The 19,585-nt window shown below is 39.3% G+C and overlaps 1 protein-coding gene across 3 annotated transcripts; it reads left to right on the forward strand.

Moving 5' to 3' along the window:
* The first annotated feature begins 9,711 nt into the window (after window positions 1-9,711).
* dus1l (dihydrouridine synthase 1-like (S. cerevisiae)) lies at window positions 9,712-17,160 on the forward strand. Of its 3 annotated transcripts, none has more exons than XM_046865960.1 (14): window positions 9,712-9,984; window positions 10,182-10,444; window positions 11,273-11,381; window positions 12,550-12,600; window positions 12,681-12,793; window positions 12,882-12,964; window positions 13,068-13,171; window positions 13,259-13,445; window positions 14,547-14,643; window positions 14,727-14,812; window positions 15,314-15,465; window positions 15,553-15,590; window positions 15,794-15,869; window positions 16,405-17,160. In XM_046865960.1, the coding sequence occupies exons 2-14, from the start codon at window positions 10,208-10,210 to the stop codon at window positions 16,482-16,484; spliced, it is 1,413 nt and encodes a 470-aa protein (XP_046721916.1). In that variant the 5' UTR covers window positions 9,712-9,984; window positions 10,182-10,207; the 3' UTR covers window positions 16,485-17,160. The 3 variants fall into 3 exon arrangements, with proteins under 3 accessions (XP_046721916.1, XP_046721917.1, XP_046721918.1); XM_046865961.1 differs by having other exon boundaries at window positions 13,298-13,445; XM_046865962.1 differs by lacking the exons at window positions 15,314-15,465; window positions 15,553-15,590.
* Window positions 17,161-19,585: the final 2,425 nt, after the last annotated feature.

Below are 19,585 nucleotides of genomic sequence, written 5' to 3' on the forward strand. Positions count from 1 at the left end.
AGAGCGTAACCACAATGAGTTCATAGGAACCACTCTACGTAAAAGAAAAGAAAAAAAACTGCGACAGAAACAATGCAGGAAAAACTATCCATTAGCCGAAATAGTGATTTATTTATGTATTTATTTTTGCAAACACAAACACGCCGTCAACCGCAAAAGTCAACAAAGTGGAAATAAAATAAACGTACAACTGTATACGTTTTTATTCTTTCTTTATTTGTCCATTCTTTCTGTTCGAACGAGGGTTCGACAGGTCAAAATATAAGTTTGAGTTTTCACTTTAGTTTACATTTGAAAACTTTTAACTGGGGGTGAAACAGAAATTACCAAAAACACAGCCCTATAAATAAGAAATAATCATGCAACAGTATGAAGTTATTGGAAAATAACATAGGAATTGTTTTAATGTCTTTATTTGTCACACGTACACAACAGCACATTGAAATCCTTTTCATGCGCATATTCCAGCGATTTCAGGAAGCTGTGATCAGACATGATACAGCACCGCTGGAGCACAAAGGGTTGAGGAACTTGCTTTAAAAGTTGCAGCTTGGCCATACCGGGGCTTTAACCTTCCTTAACCTTCCTTCCTTCCGATCAGTAACCCAGAGGCTTAACCACTGAGCTACTACATCCACACAGTGTTATCACACTATATCACATTATAGTGGCTACACCAACGTCAAACACGGGTTTGGCGACTCTACGACAAGAAATCAAAAAGACCAAATAGCGGCTTGTGAATATTGTGAAAAAAAAAACACTGAAAATGACCCAAAAACAGCCCTATAAGAAAGAAAAAAATCAAAAATAACCTTACAACTAAATACTTCACCTTATAACCTAACAACCAGTATTCTGATAGGAAAATAATCATCAGGGTGATGTGAAGTGTTTTGTCGGTTTCATAGCACAAAAATCTGCCAAAAGATTCACACTTTTTATGTTATTCATCCACGATACAGCATCTATTCATCCATCCTTTAGTTACGTTTAATGTTGTGCTCACACCAACCTCTCAACACATTAATAAGACACAAAGAGCTGAGAATAGAGAGTTTCGAGTTGAGGTTATTGTAGAAAAGAAACTAGCTAGGAACTAGCGATCATAGCTATCATTACATTATAGCAGATATTTAAACAGTCGTCAACTCATCAGCTCAAGTTTTGTTTCTCTCTGTTGAAATATGTCACGTCCTTTTGTAAAAACATCCATATTTCGGAATCGCGTCGAGGTTGAAATATTAGTGTCTTCTTTCAATCCAAATTTCATAAAGATTTCCAAAACACATTATTGTATGATTAATGTTAAGTGATAAATAAAGCGTTTACGTCAATTACTTCACATTTTCTGTTGAGTTTGCATCAAAAACCCGGAACCATAGTCTTAGAGCGTAACCACAATGAGTTCATAGGAACCACTAATCTACGTAAAAGAAAAGAAAAAAAACTGCGACAGAAACAATGCAGGAAAAACTATCCATTAGCCGAAATAGTGATTTATTTATGTATTTATTTTTGCAAACACAAACACGCCGTCAACCGCAAAAGTCAACAAAGTGGAAATAAAATAAGCATTACAACTGTATACGTTTTATTCTTTCTTTATTTGTCCATTCTTTCTGTTCGAACGAGGGTTCGACAGGTCAAAATATAAGTTTGAGTTTTCACTTTAGTTTACATTTGAAAACTTTTAACTGGGGGTGAAACAGAAATTACCAAAAACACAGCCCTATAAATAAGAAATAATCATGCAACAGTATGAAGTTATTGGAAAATAACATAGGAATTGTTTTAATGTCTTTATTTGTCACACGTACACAACAGCACATTGAAATCCTTTTCATGCGCATATTCCAGCGATTTCAGGAAGCTGTGATCAGACATGATACAGCACCGCTGGAGCACAAAGGGTTGAGGAACTTGCTTTAAAAGTTGCAGCTTGGCCATACCGGGGCTTTAACCTTCCTTAACCTTCCTTCCTTCCGATCAGTAACCCAGAGGCTTAACCACTGAGCTACTACATCCACACAGTGTTATCACACTATATCACATTATAGTGGCTACACCAACGTCAAACACGGGTTTGGCGACTCTACGACAAGAAATCAAAAAGACCAAATAGCGGCTTGTGAATATTGTGAAAAAAAAAACACTGAAAATGACCCAAAAACAGCCCTATAAGAAAGAAAAAAATCAAAAATAACCTTACAACTAAATACTTCACCTTATAACCTAACAACCAGTATTCTGATAGGAAAATAATCATCAGGGTGATGTGAAGTGTTTTGTCGGTTTCATAGCACAAAAATCTGCCAAAAGATTCACACTTTTTATGTTATTCATCCACGATACAGCATCTATTCATCCATCCTTTAGTTACGTTTAATGTTGTGCTCACACCAACCTCTCAACACATTAATAAGACACAAAGAGCTGAGAATAGAGAGTTTCGAGTTGAGGTTATTGTAGAAAAGAAACTAGCTAGGAACTAGCGATCATAGCTATCATTACATTATAGCAGATATTTAAACAGTCGTCAACTCATCAGCTCAAGTTTTGTTTCTCTCTGTTGAAATATGTCACGTCCTTTTGTAAAAACATCCATATTTCGGAATCGCGTCGAGGTTGAAATATTAGTGTCTTCTTTCAATCCAAATTTGAGAAACTTCACTTGAGTATTTCCTTTTTGGGTAGACTTTAACTTCACTACATTTCAGAGTCAAATATTTGACTTTTTACTCAACTCCGTTTTGTAAAATCAGTCCTTCCTTTTTATTTACAAGGATTAAAACGTAACCAGTCAAACACGCAGCGATCCACCAATCATTGTCGAGCGCTCACTTCATTTTAAACTCGTTTTGATTGGCGCTTGGTGCATCTACTGATCACCAACATACAGTTCAGCGTCAGTTCAACAGCAAGCAGAACATTAAGAGAGAAATAAACGATGAAGAAACTCCAGACTCGAACTCGCCACAACACACATGGCCTCATTTGCATGATTTAATGAAGTACATGAGGCTCATGCTAATTTTTAATAGATCAATCAGTCCATTTGAAGGCGAAAGTTTAAAAGGACACTTTTACTGGAATGGTATTTTACTGAATGGATCTTCGTTACTTCTGGTTATAAATATAACAAATGCACGCTTTAATTTAAATCTCTGACTATTGTCATAGAACAGACAATTAATCAACACCTTCTGATCTATCGATCTCTCTATCCACCATACAAAAGAAACAGAGACCTTTGAATCATTTCTGCGGCCGCCCAACTGACTGCTCCATTGTGTAGAAGCTTTTCGTTGCTCATGTTACAGAGGACAACAGCTCACGGTGTGTGTTTGCTAGGGTGTGCCCTATGCAAAACCACCATGCTGAACACAGTTCATACTGGTTTAACCTGTCAGGAAGGCAGCACTTCGTCGTGTCAGCGAAGAAGCAGCCTCTGCAATGACAAATGGGTCAGTAATGCAAACACTTTACACGCGAAACCCAGTACCGACACTGAGCATGGTGCGGAAAATAAAATGGCACCATTCCAATCGAGCAGGAAGTGTTTTAATATTGAAGGCAGCACAATTTCCATGCAGGATTGTGTCAAATTTGAAAACACGTATTTTTAGCTGAATCTAAGAGTTCCAAATCAAGATAAATACAGCCACACCCAGTAAAATCCATATACACACACTCCCTAAACACAGACAGGTAAAAGAGACACCTCCTTGAACTGACAGGAAGGATATCTAGAGATGGGTTTAATGCTTACTGTTTTCAGGGGTTTCTCATGTTCTTCTTGCATTCTTCCGGGTTCTCTGGTGTCCTCCCACCTCCCAAACACATGCCGAGACGTGAAACGTGACTCCAAATTGCCCCCTAGAAGTCAACGTGTGTGTGAGATTCTTTGTAATGGATAGGTTTCAGATCCAATGCCATAATGCACCCATTCAAGATGAATGAATGAACGAATGAATGAATGAATGAATGGATGAATAAATTAAGATTAGTGCCACATAAACCTTCTTACCATCACACCTCATGTACATTATCTCCTGAAATATTGTTTTCTCTCATTTATAATTCATTTCTTTAAAATGGCACTTGTGAAAAATCTGCTCTGAGAGCCTTTTTTTCCCGTATGGATCCTGCTTCTACATTTATCTACATCTTTTTAAACTACATGATACATGTAGACACGGTTCCATCCACAACTCCATATGTTTGAACTTCCATAAAAATATTCTTCTTCTTTCAGCTGCTCCCATTAGGGGTCGTCACAGCGGATCATCCGTCTCCATACCCCCCTGTCCTCTACATCTGCCTCTTTCAACCCAACTACCTGTATGTCTGCTCTCAACACATCAATAAACCTCCTCCTTGGTCTTCCTCTTTTCCTCCTTCCTGGTGGCTCCATCCTCAGCATTCTCCTACTGATATACCCCATGTCCCTCCTCTGCACATGTCCAAACCATCTCAATATCACCTCCCTCGCCTTGTCTCCAAAATGTCCTACGTCATACGTTCCTCTAATGAACTCATTTTTAATCCTGTCCATCCTCGTCACTCCCAACGAAAACCTCAACATATTAACTTCCATAAAAATATTAATGACCTTTTTTAATGACAAAAATGCTACTATCCAATAGATATCTGTTGATCCGTTTATTTGTTCACATTTGTTAATGTTATACGATCTTCGAGCATTGATTTTGGAACAGTCAGCATAATTACTCTGCTTTGTTTTAGAGCTTTATAGTTATTATTGCCCCTAGTGGTCAAAAACAGGTACTGCAAAAAAGTGCCTATAGAGTCACTGGGACAGGAATCACACTGCCCCTAAAATCTCAGAAGCACTAGAGGACAGAGCTGAGTGGGCTTCAGCTGATGGGTTCGACGACTGTGTATTTATCCGCTATAATGTAATGATAGTTAATATAGCTAGGAACTATTCATTCATGCAACTGAGCAGTTGGGGCCCCATAATGGGCAGCTTAGTGGGGGTGGGATTTGAGCACACAACCTTCTGATCAGAAGTCCAACATCTTGAGCTACTGATTCCCCTGGATCTACTTTTATAGCAAATGAGCCAATTTCCAAGTGTAGGTTTCGTACATACAACAAATCGCAAAAAAACCTCACTTGTCTAACCATAACATTTTTTCATTCCTATTCCTATTGTCTTGTCTCTTCATTGCTGATCAACGTCTTGTGGCATGAAAATCTGGCCTTTGCTCGTGACTTCAGGGAGGAATTATGGTGTGTCGGTGATGACATGCTGAAATGACTCACATTGCAAGCTGATTATTCCCACACGCAAAAAAAACTCAGCGAGATAATCGAGTCATCGTCTGGACCTCAAACAGGGGAGGAGCGGTAGTAACAACAATCATCTCGATTTCCCCATGACGTGAACAATGGACGACGCAGCTGCTTTGTCGACAGCCAGATCTGTCAGTGACAAGCAGGCGAACGGATTGTTGATGCGGGTTTAACGTGAAACTGAAAGACTGAGAGATGAAAGATGAGCAAAAACAAGATCAGGGTTTCACTTTGAAGGTGTCTTAACCTAAAGTGAAGCTTCTTCCTCAGAGCTTTGCATTTAAGTACCTATCACTGAACAGTACACCTTAACAAAGATGGAACTGTATGGACATTCAGTATTGACGATGAGTTTCCTTTTTGAAACGGGTTCCTCTCAAGATTTCTTCCTCACTTCATCTCAGATAGTTTTTCCTTTTCATAGTCATCACTGGATCACTCATTAGGAATAAACTTACAAATAAAGGAACAAACATATTCACAAAACATTTTTTCTCTATCAAGCTGCTTTGAGACGAACTACTAAAACTCTCCTCTAACTAGTTCCTCCACAGTTCCTTGCCAGTTCCTTTTGGTGTTATAACCACTATTAGCATGTGAAACGTGAAGGCACTATGTTACTTATTTCTTAGCCTTAAGTGCAGCTTATTCGCAAAAAAACCCGAAAGACACCCCCAAAAAAACACGACTGCTCCTTGTCATATATCCATATCCATTATTTTCTGTGTTTTTATATATATATATATATATATATATATATATATATATATATATATATATATATATATATATATAGTACAGACCAAAAGTTTGGACACACCTTCTCATTCAAAGAGTTTTCTTTATTTTCATGACTATGAAAATTGTAGAGTCACACTGAAGGCATCAAGGGCTATTTGACCAAGAAGGAGAGTGATGGGGTGCTGCGCCAGATGACCTGGCCTCCACAGTCACCGGACCTGAACCCAATCGAGATGGTTTGGGGTGAGCTGGACCGCAGAGTGAAGGCAAAAGGGCCAACAAGTGCCAAGCATCTCTCGGGGAACTCCTTCAAGACTGTTGGAAGACCATTTCAGGTGACTACCTCTTGAAGCTCATCAAGAGAATGCCAAGAGTGTGCAAAGCAGTAATCAAAGCAAAAGGTGGCTACTTTGAAGAACCTAGAATATGACATTTTCAGTTGTTTCACACTTTTTGTTATGTATATAATTCCATATATAATTCCACATGTGTTAATTCATAGTTTTGATGCCTTCAGTGTGAATCTACAATTTTCATAGTCATGAAAATAAAGAAAACTCTTTGAATGAGAAGGTGTGTCCAAACTTTTGGTCTGTACTATATATATATATATATATACAGTACAGACCAAAAGTTTGGACACACCTTCTCATTCAAAGAGTTTTCTTTATTTTCATGACTATGAAAATTGTAGAGTCACACTGAAGGCATCAAGGGCTATTTGACCAAGAAGGAGAGTGATGGGGTGCTGCGCCAGATGACCTGGCCTCCACAGTCACCGGACCTGAACCCAATCGAGATGGTTTGGGGTGAGCTGGACCGCAGAGTGAAGGCAAAAGGGCCAACAAGTGCCAAGCATCTCTCGGGAACTCCTTCAAGACTGTTGGAAGACCATTTCAGGTGACTACCTCTTGAAGCTCATCAAGAGAATGCCAAGAGTGTGCAAAGCAGTAATCAAAGCAAAAGGTGGCTACTTTGAAGAACCTAGAATATGACATTTTTCAGTTGTTTCACACTTTTTTGTTATGTATATAATTCCATATATAATTCCACATGTGTTAATTCATAGTTTTGATGCCTCTGAATCTACAATTTTCATAGTCATGAAAATAAAGAAAACTCTTTGAATGAGAAGGTGTGTCCAAACTTTTGGTCTGTACTGTATATATATATATATATATATATATATATATATATATATATATATATATATATATATCACCTTTGGGGTGAATGTGAACGCTGACTGCACCCCACCTACATCACCTACATCAGTACCTGACTTTACTAACACCACTGTGGCTGAATGAAATTTCACAAATCTCCACAAAATCTAGTGGAACATCTTCCTAGAAGATTGGAACTCATTCTAAAAGGAAATAAGGGAAAAACTGTGGAAAAGGAGCACAAACCTCTCCAATGCTCAGGTGTCTGCAGGCTTTTGTCCATATAAAGGTTCTGTAATTCATATCAATTTATTAATATTAACGATTAAATAAATATCAAGTATAAAATATGAGTTCAAAAATATACAATAGATTAAAAAATATATATAAAATAAGACAGAAAGAAATGGATATGACAGAGATACTGACAATAGTCCTGATTTAAAAAGTCAGTGTATATTGTATTATGTAATTTCACTGCAATGTGTACGAAGCAAAAAAAACAGATTTCAGTGTACGCTGCACCTTCTCGTCTATTTCTCTTTTATAAGCACTCGTGTCTCAACACGTCTTTGTGGTGTCAGAGACATTATCTGTATGTCGGGTGCAAAGGTTTGCATCCCCCACGTTTTCACATGTGAAGTGTGGGTGCATCTTACAGCCAGACAACAATCTGTATCTACACCACAAGACCAGACCAACAAAGAAGAGTTTAAAAAAGGAACATAAAGTTGAAAGAGAACCGCGACTCTTTCTAAACCGAATCGAAAAAAGGCAGCGTATTTGAGAAACGTTTTTTCCCAAAATATACTGTGCTTTACATACATATACACATGCACATATTCTAATTATTCATCTCTCTCTCTCTCTCTCTCTCTCTCTTTATAGACAGACAGACAGACAGACAGACAGACAGACAGACAGACAGACAGACAGATAGATAGATAGATAGATAGATAGATAGATAGATAGATAGATAGATAGAAAGAGAACAAGTCAGAGCTCACAACCCCCATCTGTAGCAAACTGCACAAGCTGAAATATGGATTTAATAGCTGTTGGTTTTTTTGTTTTTTTCCATGACGGCTGACAGAGGAGAAGAAATTGATTTGGTCGCAGATACACTAACAAGGACCTTGAGAAAATGTCGGTTGTTAAGCTTTTTTATAAACCGTTTATACTTTTTTTTTTAACGTTTTGCTCGTTTTAAATCCCCTGGAAAACCGTAACGCACAGAACAAAATGCACATAAAAGTACAGAGGTCCGATGATGAAGTGCATACTGGTGCTTCTGCTACAGATGATGTATGTGGAGGTGCAGTTGTGGCTACAGTGAAAGGAGACGTGTTGAATTGTGTTCGTTGGGTTTCGTGCTTTAGTGACGACATGCGTTCTCGCTGTATGAGATTCCTGTGTGTGATACAGTAGAATACTGATGGTTTCTATAGACGTGGTGTCATTAAAATGGTATTAAGAGGTGGATTGATTCAGGTAGAACATCACTGACGGACATGGGGTGACTTTTATTTTATTAAATGTCTGATTTTCAATGGAACTAAACTTAAAAATACACAATTTCTAAGCTTGTTTGGTGAAATATCTCCATTCAAATAGCATTTTTGAAAAATTGTTGTTGTGACACGACAACACGTCAGTGGGTTAGGACCGCCCACTTTAAATGCCGTCTTGTGATTAGTCGACGAACAACCAATAGTTGAGGACGCTGAGATAAGAGTCACGAGGCAAGTACGGGCTTGTTTTGGAGTCACGTGGATGGCCCGTGCCAGAAACCGGAAGTTAGTGTACAATGCACGTAACACACACACACACACACACACACACACACACACACACACACACACACACACACACACACACACACACACACACACACACACCTGTCATTTCCCATGTTTCCTTTTAAAGGATTTTTAGTGCCACCTAATGGCTGTTCATAGCAATAGCGCCATTTTGCCCAATAAATAAATAACTATTAATAAATGAACAATTTGTTAACTAATTTATTATGAATATTAAATTAAAAAAGAAAATGTTAAAAGATATAACCAAATACAATGTAAATATTTCTATTATTTATATCATTTTTTCTTCTCTTTACTGTCTGATATTGTATATTGTTACATTTTTTGGACATCTGTACATACAATAAATTAAACTTAAAACTTAATAGACGACATTTTACGCTTTTTATGTGCTTCTTAATATATTAAACACATTTAAACGTAATTATTACTATCATCATTTTGTTCGATAAGACAAGTCTGCTGTAAAAATAAGGAACTAATATTTTTTGCAGTTTTTTTCGATTTGATTAATAGTTTCTGTGAGTATGGTTACTTGTAAAACAAACAAACAAACAAACAAACAAACAAATAAAACAAACAAGTCACGCGAACAGGAAATCTCGCGATATTTGGCGATATTTGACATTATTTCTCTCTCTCTCTCTCTCTCTCACACACACACACACACACACACACACACACATTACCATCAGGGATATGAAAAATAAGTTGTATTTTAAAAATATATGATTAGATTTAATTGCAGGAAGAAACAGACAGCGTTTTTAAAAGATGAATCTTAACCAAATCGCTTGTCTGTACACAAAAAAACCCACTGTTTTATCGCCAAGTTTATTGTTTTAAATGCCCCGGAACGCTTTACGATACCCGGTGTTTGTCGCACGGACCCGTTTTCTCGTAACGCACCTTCGCGAGCGCCGTGCTGAGCTGTGAGTCTGGTTTCTTCTTCGTTCCACAAGTTTTCTTCTCGGGTTGTGATCAATAAAACTCTCTGTGATAATCGTGTTGAGATGATGGACATAAGGGGAAACTGTGATTTCTATCCGGTCACGTGTAACCGGAACCAGCACTGTTTGTTTATTTAGTTTTGAGGTTTGAGAATAGTTTGATTTGGTTTGTTGAACAGAGCCGTGTCTCGGCGGTGTCGGTGCGATGGAGAAGCTGCAGGGGTTTGAGTTCTGGAGGAAGACCCTGCGTGCTGCACGCTTCGTCCTCGCCCCGATGGTGGACCAGAGCGAGCTCGCGTGGCGGCTGCTGAGTCGCAGGCACGGGGCCGAGCTGTGCTACACACCCATGCTGCACGCGCAAGTGTTCGTACGTGACGTCAACTACCGGCGAGAAAATCTCTACAACGAAGTGAGCCCCGAGGACCGGCCCCTCATTACACAGGTGAGATCAGACACCCCGGTCTCGCTTCATGACACAGGTGAGATCAGACACCCCGGTCTCGCTTCATGACACAGGTGAGATTAGACACACCGGTCTCACCTCCTTACACAGCTTAGAATGAAAACCCTGGTCTCGCTTCATCACACAGGTGAGATCGGACACCCCGGTCTCACTTCATCACATGGGCGAGATCAGACACCTGGTCTCATCTCATCACACAGGTGAGATTAGACACCCCGGTCTCGCTTCATCTCACGGGTGAGATCAGACACCCTGGTCTCACCTCCTTACACAGCTTAGATCGGACACCCTGGTCTCGCTTCATCACACAGGTGAGATCGGACACCCCGGTCTCACTTCATCACATGGGCGAGATCAGACACCCCGGTCTCACCTCATCACACAGGTGAGATCAGACACCCTGGTCTCGCTTCATCACACGGGTGAGATCAGACAACCTGGTCTCGCTTCATCACACAGGTGAGATCAGACACCCCAGTCACACCTCATCACACAGGTGAGATCAAACACCCTGGTCTCGCTTCATCACATGGACGAGATCAGACACCCCGACTCCGCCTTGTCACACAGGTGAGATCAGACACCTCCGGTCTCCTCTCACCACACGTGTGAGATCAGACACACCGGTCTCGCCTTCATACACAGCTGAGATCAGACAACCCGCCACACAGTCCGTTATAGAGAACAACATAGATTTTATGAGGATATCATACAGTGTGACTTGTAAAAATCTAAAAACACAGCTTAAACTGTCCTCCTGTTTATTCCACACCATCATATAATGGAAGTTGTGTTGTGTCTCTACAGTTCTGTGCAAACGACCCCGAGGTGTTTGTCCAGGCCTCACTTTTAGCCCAGGACTACTGCGACGCCATCGACCTCAATTTAGGATGCCCTCAGATGATCGCCAAACGAGGTATTGCTATAACTGTGCCTCATAATAAGAGGATGATCGAACGCCAGGTTGATGTGACTGCCAAAAATATAAAATCCACAATGTCCTAATTACTCGAGATGCAGTCGATAAGTCATGGCATGGCATTTTGTTGTTTAAGTTTGCTTATGCATTTTTTTTAACTGGAGCTGGAGGACAGCAGATGGAGAGCATCTTTGTGTTGTATTTGACTGTAAAGTAATCTCCCTCTGTAAAGCATCTCTTCCAACCAAGTATGTCCCTCTGTACTGTACAGCGAGCTCATTTCCAGTGTGAGATTCTTTGTGTTCTATAGAATCTTGCACTGTAAAGCATTAATTCCTGTACACATTTCAGTGTGTAAAATATTTACTACCTTGTTCTGTAAAAAAAATCTTGCTCGGTACAGTATCTTGTACGGTGAAATAATTCCTTCCTATCCAGTATAATGCACTTTAAAACCTCACTGTCTAATAACTTGCTCTGTAAAGTATCTCCCTCTGTAAAATCTCACTGTACAGTGTCTCCCTCTGTAAAATCTCACTGTACAGTGTCTCACTCTGTAAAATCTCCCTGTACAGTATCTCACTGTAAAATCTCACTGTACAGTGTCTCCCGCTGTAAATTATATTATACTGTATTTCCTCTGTAAAATCACTGTACAGTGTCTCACTCTGTAAAATCTTACTGTACAGTGTCTTCCTCTGTAAATTATATTATACAGTATCTCCTCTGTAAAATCTCACTGTATAGTCTCCCTCTGTAAATTATATTATACAGTATCTCTGTCTGTAAAATCTCACTGTACAGCGTCTCCCTCTGTGAAATCTCACTGTACAGTGTCTCCCTCTGTAAATTATATTATACAGTATCTCCTCTGTAAAATTTACATTTATGGCATTTAGCAGACGCCCTTATCCAGAGCACCGTACAAAGTACAAAATCTCACGTACAAAATCTCACTCTGTAAAATCTCACTGTACAGTATTTCACTCTGTAAAGTATCACTGTACAGTATCTGTCTATAAAATCTCGCTCTGTAAACTTTTGCACTGTACAACTTACTTGGTAAATGGTCTCACTGTACAATGTTTTTACAGCTTTGTAAAGAATCTTGTTTTGTAAAATGTAACATTATAATAAACAATGTTCTGTTTATTTCATATGAAAGGTCACTATGGTGTGTTTCTGCAGGATGAGTGGGACCTGCTGGAGAGAATGAGTACGTCTTCATCCAAACACAAACACAAATAACTCATTGAATAGAATTGGAATAATGTTTTAAAATTTTTTTTTTTACAGTTAAATTAGCCAATGAGAAGCTCTCCGTGCCAGTCACATGCAAAATCCGGGTTTTCCCAGAGATTGAGAAAACAGTAAAATACGCCAAGATGCTGGAAAAAGCGGGTTGCCAGGTATTACCTGGGTATTACGCTGATTTACCATTATTTTATCTGAGTCGGTGGATTCAGTTGCAGATTTTATTCTGCTTTTCTGTTGCAGCTTCTCACCGTTCATGGACGAACCAAAGACCAGAAAGGAGCACTGACCGGAGTGGCGAGTTGGGAACATATTAAAGCCATACGGTGAGATTTTTCAGTTCAATTTCAGTTTACTAAACAATAATAAAAAATTTAAAAAAGTTTTCAAAATCATTGTGTATGTTTTGTTTTCTTCTATTTTACTTAGAGAAGCTGTGAACATCCCGGTTTTTGCTAACGGAAACATTCAGCACCTGAGTGATGTGCAGCGGTGCATGGAGGAGACGGGAGTGCAGGGCATCATGAGTGCAGGTGGTAGATCTGAGAGAAAACTATAATTATAGACAAACATGGTCAAATGTGTTTTTTTTTTTAATGAATAACCTTTTTTTTTTGTAGAACCAATAATAAACCAGGTTTGTTTTTGTGCGTGGACAGAGGGGAACCTGCACAACCCGGCGTTGTTTGAGGGCCGTAACCCACCGGTGTGGGAGATGGTGGAGGAATATCTTGGTGTGGTGAAGAAACACACGCCAAGCACGCTATCACACGTTCGAGCTCATCTTTTCAAGCTCTGGCATCACACGTACGTCACACAGCAAATAATACGATATCTCGCACTCTAAAGTGTCTTACATGGTAACGCATTTTACGCAGTAAAGTACCTCACTTTGTAAAGTACAGTATCTCTCTAGGTCAAGTATCTCCCACTAAATGATCATACTCTAAAGTCCTTCAGTGCAAATGATCTTACTCAATATAGTGTCTCGCATTGTAAAATATCTAATGGGGTAAAGTATCTCACTGTAAAGTATAGTATCTCTGTGAAGTGGAAGTGTAACTCTTTAAAGTATCTTGCATTGTCGGGTCAAAGTATTTCATACATTGTAAAGTACAGTATCTTGCTGTGTAAAGTAAAGTATCTCGCTGTGTAAAGTATCTCAATGTAAAGTACAGTATCTTGCACTAAAGTATCTCGCTGTGTAAAGTTTCAATGTAAAGTACAGTATCTCGCACTATAGTATTTTGCTGTGTAAAGTGCAGGATCTCACACTAAATAATACTGTTCTTTAAAGTACCTCAGTGTAAATTCTTACTCTTGCATTGTAAAATATCTTACAGGTCAAAGCATCTTGTACAAAATTATCGTCACTGTAAAGTACATCAGTGTAAAGTATCCTACACTTTAAACAATCTTGCATTTTCAAATATGACACAGGGCAAAGTATTACATTCAGTAATATAACCTCAAAATGTAAAGAATAGTTTCACACTATAAACTACTATATCATGTTATTACACTGTTTAAAACACCTTACTGTGTAAAGTACAGTATCTCGTTATTTAAAGTACAGTATCTTGCACCAAGTATCTCACTTTGTAACATATCTAACAATGTGAATTACAGTATCTTCCTCAGTGAAATCTCACAGTCAATTATCTCATTGTAATTTACATAATCTTTCTCTGTGAAGTCTCACAGTGTAAAGTATCTTGTTCAGTAAACTCACTGTAAATGTCTCACCGTAAATCACATTCTGTACACTAGCTCAGACAATACGGTATCTCTAGCTGTAAAATATCTCACGTGTCCAACGTGGGCTTCTATTTTTCACACACTGTAAAAAATCTCACGCATCGCTGTGTACGTTTTTGTTTTTCTTCTCTCTCACATTTCCTCCTTTAGGCTGCAGATTCATCAGGACCTGAGAGAAGATTTAGCCAAAGCAAAGAACCTGGCAGGAATCGAGGAGGTGAACAGACAGCTGAAGCGGCGCTGCCAGGTACAGACGCTGATCAGGAAAACGAGTCCTAAACGTTTTAATGTGATACGTGATGTCCTGAGTCTGTGTATTGATCTGTACAGGAGGAGATGGAGAAGGACGAATCGGAGCGACATCACACAGGGCTGCCGTTTCCTCACTGGATCTGTCAGCCATACGTCAGACCAGCGTGAGTCAGCTTTTAATCCACTTCCTGTTTCCTCGATGTGACGTGTGTGTATAAATAATTAGCTAATAATGATTGATACAGAATTACATTATATGGACAAAAGTCTGTGGACGCCTCAAAGTTTGTGTGAGATTCATTCAGCCACAAGGGTGTTGGTCAAGTCGTCATGTTCAGTAGGGTTGAGTTCAGAGCTCTAAAGCAGGAGATCTTCCACTCCAACCCTTCAACTTTGTGGTAACAGTTTGGGAAAGAACCACATATGGCTGGAAAAGCCAATTTAAATTTTAATAATGAATAATAAAATGAACAAATTGATAGCTGTACTATTTACGGTTATTTAAAAAAATTATAATTGATACAGTATATTATATATTATTATTTAAACCTGATTCATTGTAGACTATTGTTATTTGAGACGGTGGTAAACGAATGAAAAGTGGACGCAGGAATCCCCAGTCATTCGACTTTTCGCTTAACGAGACGCGCCGCTGTTTTGTGCAGACCGAAAGATCCGAGCAGCGAGAACGGCGTGAAGGCGGTGAACAGGAAACGGGTACTGGAGGACAGCGACAGCTCCAACGACTCGCTCTCCAAGAACAAGCAGAAGAAGAAAGTCAGGAACCCGCAGAAGAACTTCTGCCCTGAGCTCAAACGTAAGGCAGGATAAAGGATTTTTCTAGTTGCGTGCAAACAAATTGAAAACACGCCATTCTATTTATCTATTTTCCGTTCCTTTGCAGCAAAGTACATCAAATGTGAGCAATGTGGCAACCCCAAAGTACGTCTTCTTTCATTTGAAATAAATATATGATCCATCCAAAAGTATTGGGACACCTGACTTTTCCAGCCATATGTTCAAAAAGAGGCACATATCAGTCTTATGGTGTCCACAAACTTTTGCCCAAACAATGCCTTCATTATTTATTATATATTGATTACTTTTACATGGTGATGAATCGAATTTTTTTCCCCCTCTTGCAGGGGAATAAGTGCGTCTTCAACCTGTGCCGTGGCTGCTGTAAGAAAAAGGCCTATAAGGAAGTGGCTGATTGTCCAGGTGAGTTTACACTGTGGCTACTCGATCTGTCCCGGAAAAACTATTTGCACTGCACGGAAACGCATCCGTGGCTTGTCGAAATAATTAACATCAGTTTCATGTATTTATTAAAGTGTTTGACTACTGATTTCTCTTTATATAGATACACATTGAATTAATTAAATAAAGAGATGTTTGACTTATTTCATCATACTTTAACAAATATCCGAATGTAAGAAACGCACAATTTATTTATTTATTCTTTTAATTAAATTGTTCGTAAATCGTCAGTAATTTCCCTTTTAAGAGAAATTCTTGAAGCTGTACGTAAAAGGCAAAAGAATCGTTAGTGACGTGATTTTCGCGCAGAACAAAACCCCATGTTTTCGTAACACAAATCGCGTTTCTGGTACGGATCGAGTAACGTATTTAAAAAAAAAAATTAATACAGTTTTCTTTATACATTTCTTGGGCTGTCTATCAAAAGTCAGCCAGCAAAATCTCCTACCATGCACACATTTTTTAAAAAGCTCATCCTCCGTTTCCTCCTCCGCAGGCCACGGCTTGAAGTTCAAGACGAAAGCGCTGAAGCAGAAGCTCGCAGAAGTCCAGACCGAGACCCCGATCTCATCTTAAACCTCTGCATCGCTCAGTTTTTCCCCAAAACCAGGCTTTTGGATGAGAGTTTAGTCTGCTGTAAACGCAACAACAAAGATGTGCATCTTATTCACATAGACATGCATCCGAAAACGAATCCTGCTGCTGACGCGTTACTCCTTCACACTATGAATTTTCTTGGCAAAAAAGACACGCAATTAAAAATCTAAATCTTGCAACAAAATTTGTACGTAGGGTTTTAAAAATTGTAGCTGCAATTAAGCCCCGCCCCTGAAAAATTCTGTGCGGTTTTACTGTATTCACACTTTAACGCTCGGATGTTTTTTAACCGAACAGAATTATTCAAGCGATGCATCTGGTTCTGTTTGAGCTGTGTTTTTTTTCCTATTAATTTATTACGGTTTAGTTTTTAAACAGAACAGGTACAGGACAAGGCCACGCCCGATATTTGCCACATGTTCAATCCACACCAAAGATTCTGCCGATGTTCTGACGTTTGCACTGAAGAACATTGGTGTTCTTGGCGAAATCAGGACGCCGCGTCACAGCTGGATTATTTTAGTAGCGATCCGAAAATGCGTCTCAAGAGATCGGACTCTTGGGTCGTTTTTCTTTTGAGGATCATTTGTGACGTTTTGTGTTTTTAATGTTGAGGTTTTTACAAACAATAAAAAAAAAAAATTTTAAGAAACAATCTGCGCCAATTTGTCCAAATACGGTGCTGTCATTTCTCTCACCGTTGAGCTTCTGAGGTATCAGTGATCCTGTCCTTTTCTTCTTTCTGGACCTACCTGATCCATCCATACTTCTGGATGGAGTTCTCTTCAATTGGAGATCTCTCGGTACACCTGAGGACGGTTCAACTCAGGAACAATGAAGATGGATTAGGGCTACAAGTACCAGATGAACAGAAGATAACCTGAACAATGATGGAACTATATTGAATGGACATTCGGTGTTGATTGTTTCCCTTTTCAGTCCGGTTCCTCTCAAGGTTTCTTCCACATACCATCTCAGGGAGTTTTTCTGGCCACTGGCTCCCTCATTAGGAAAAAACAGAGGGACTCATTTATAATGCTGAAATGTATATTAACAATCTAACTTTGTAATCCTGCTTCAAATCAATGTACATTTAATAGTGCGATACAAATAAAATTGAATTGAGTTACAGTTAGATGTGTATTGACTCAGCACATCCACCTAATCACATCACTTCCTGTGTGAATAAACCGTTTAAAAGACAAAATAGAACAATTTGCCTGCCTATGCCTGATGTAGGCAATAGAACCACTCAGTGTTGTGTAGTTATGATGTAACAATGAAATTCCCAACCTGAAGTTCACTCATTTTATTTAACAGCATGCGCCAGGCTTTTTTATTCCACATACACCACAGAAACTATTAAATCAGTTATAAACTTAGTCCTTACACAGGAGACATGAGTGTTGTAAAAATTTCCTGTCTTCTCGTTCATAGCTGTTACAAAGCACCGACACTGGAGACTCCTTCCATAAATGTTAAAGACCTCTTTACAGAAATGATATTTGTAATCGGTTTATAGTCCTTATGGATGTGCTGTTACTATATAACAGGTGGTTCATACAGTGTAAACCTGTGATATGTTGCTGCATGTCAGAGAGCCTCCTGACCATTCCCAATAAAGTCTGAATGTGTTAACAGGTTATCTATCCATCCATCTGGGCATCCATCCATTCATTTATCTGGCTATCAATTTGGGTATCTATCTATCCAGGTATCCATCCACCCATCTATCTGGCTATCTATCTATCTTGGTATCCATCTATCTATCTGGGTATCCATTCATCTGGCGAGCTATCATCCATCCATCCGGCTATCTATCTATCTGGTTATCCATCCATCCAGGTATCGAGCCATCCATCCATCCATCCATCCAGGTATAGATCTGGGTGGCCATACATCCATCTGGCAATCTATCTACCTGGGTATCCATCCATCCAGGTATCCATCCATCCATGTTAAATGAATTCTCTAATCTGATTGGCCGGAACATTGTGTGCGTTATTTGTGTATCAGCACAACTCTGATACTCGGTTCAACCAAGTCATCTAAGACTACATTTACATTGATTGAAGGATTCTTGAGTATCGGTGCTTGTTTTCCTTCACAAACATTTCAAAACAAAGGTTTATTTACAAACAGAGCTTTCTGTTTCCTATGTACAATGACAAGCTGCATTTATAGGTATAAGTGAAATAACACGACAGAACGACCGATTATGTGAAATAAATTTAGCACCTGTCTAATATCGCATAGCTCACCCTCGTACCAGCTCTGAATCATCGAGGCCTGGACTCCAGAAGACCTCTGAAGGTGTGCTGTGGTATCTGGTACTACATTAGACCCAGTCCAGTCAATGGGATTGGGATCTGGAGAATTTGGAGGCTGAATCTCAAAGCTCTCTTTGTCTCAGCATTCCTGAACAAGTGTTACACATTATGGTATAATGTTACCATTCAGGGAGCATACAGAAGATCAGTCAGATCATCACACTGCATCCACTGGCTTGCCTTCTTCCCTTGTGCATCCTGGTTCCATCTCTTACCCAAGTAAAGCACATACACTGACCTGGCAGTCCATAAGAGCATTTAAAACATCAGAACAAGCCCATTGCTTCCACTGCTTCTATGGTCCAGTTCTGATGCTAATGCATCCACTGTAGGAGCTTTGGTGTACCAGGGTCAGCATGGGCTCTTTTGACTACTTTGAACCAACACGAGCTGTTCTGAGATTTCTACCAAAGCAAGCCTTATGTGCTACAGTAGGTCTGTTGGAATGGAGCAGAAGGTTCTAACCTTCATTCACCATATGCATAAAAAATGGTCCAAGGAAAGACTCCGTGTCACTGGTTCACAGGTCATCCTTTCATGGACCACTTTTGGTAGGTACAAACAACTGCACTTCAAGAACACGCAACAAGACCTGGTTATTTTGCAGATCCTCTGACCCAGTTGTCCAGCCATAAGAATTTGAGAATTGTCAAAGTTTAGAGATCCCATTTTTGTTGCCCATTTTTCCTTCTTCCAACACCTCAACTTCAAAAACTGCTTGTTCGCATTGAAACAAAAAGATGTTATTAA

Source organism: Silurus meridionalis, chromosome 14 (assembly GCF_014805685.1).
Source record: "Silurus meridionalis isolate SWU-2019-XX chromosome 14, ASM1480568v1, whole genome shotgun sequence".
Taxonomy (NCBI): domain Eukaryota; kingdom Metazoa; phylum Chordata; class Actinopteri; order Siluriformes; family Siluridae; genus Silurus; species Silurus meridionalis.

Bases quoted from the DNA above. Each gene is read 5' to 3' on its own strand.
- dus1l (XM_046865960.1), top strand. From the start codon at position 10,208: ATGGAGAAGCTGCAGGGGTTTGAGTTCTGGAGGAAGACCCTGCGTGCT. The intron at 14,644-14,726 runs GTACAGACGCTG...TGATCTGTACAG, and splicing joins AGCTGAAGCGGCGCTGCCAG to GAGGAGATGGAGAAGGACGA. The intron at 14,813-15,313 runs GTGAGTCAGCTT...TGTTTTGTGCAG, and splicing joins CAGCCATACGTCAGACCAGC to ACCGAAAGATCCGAGCAGCG.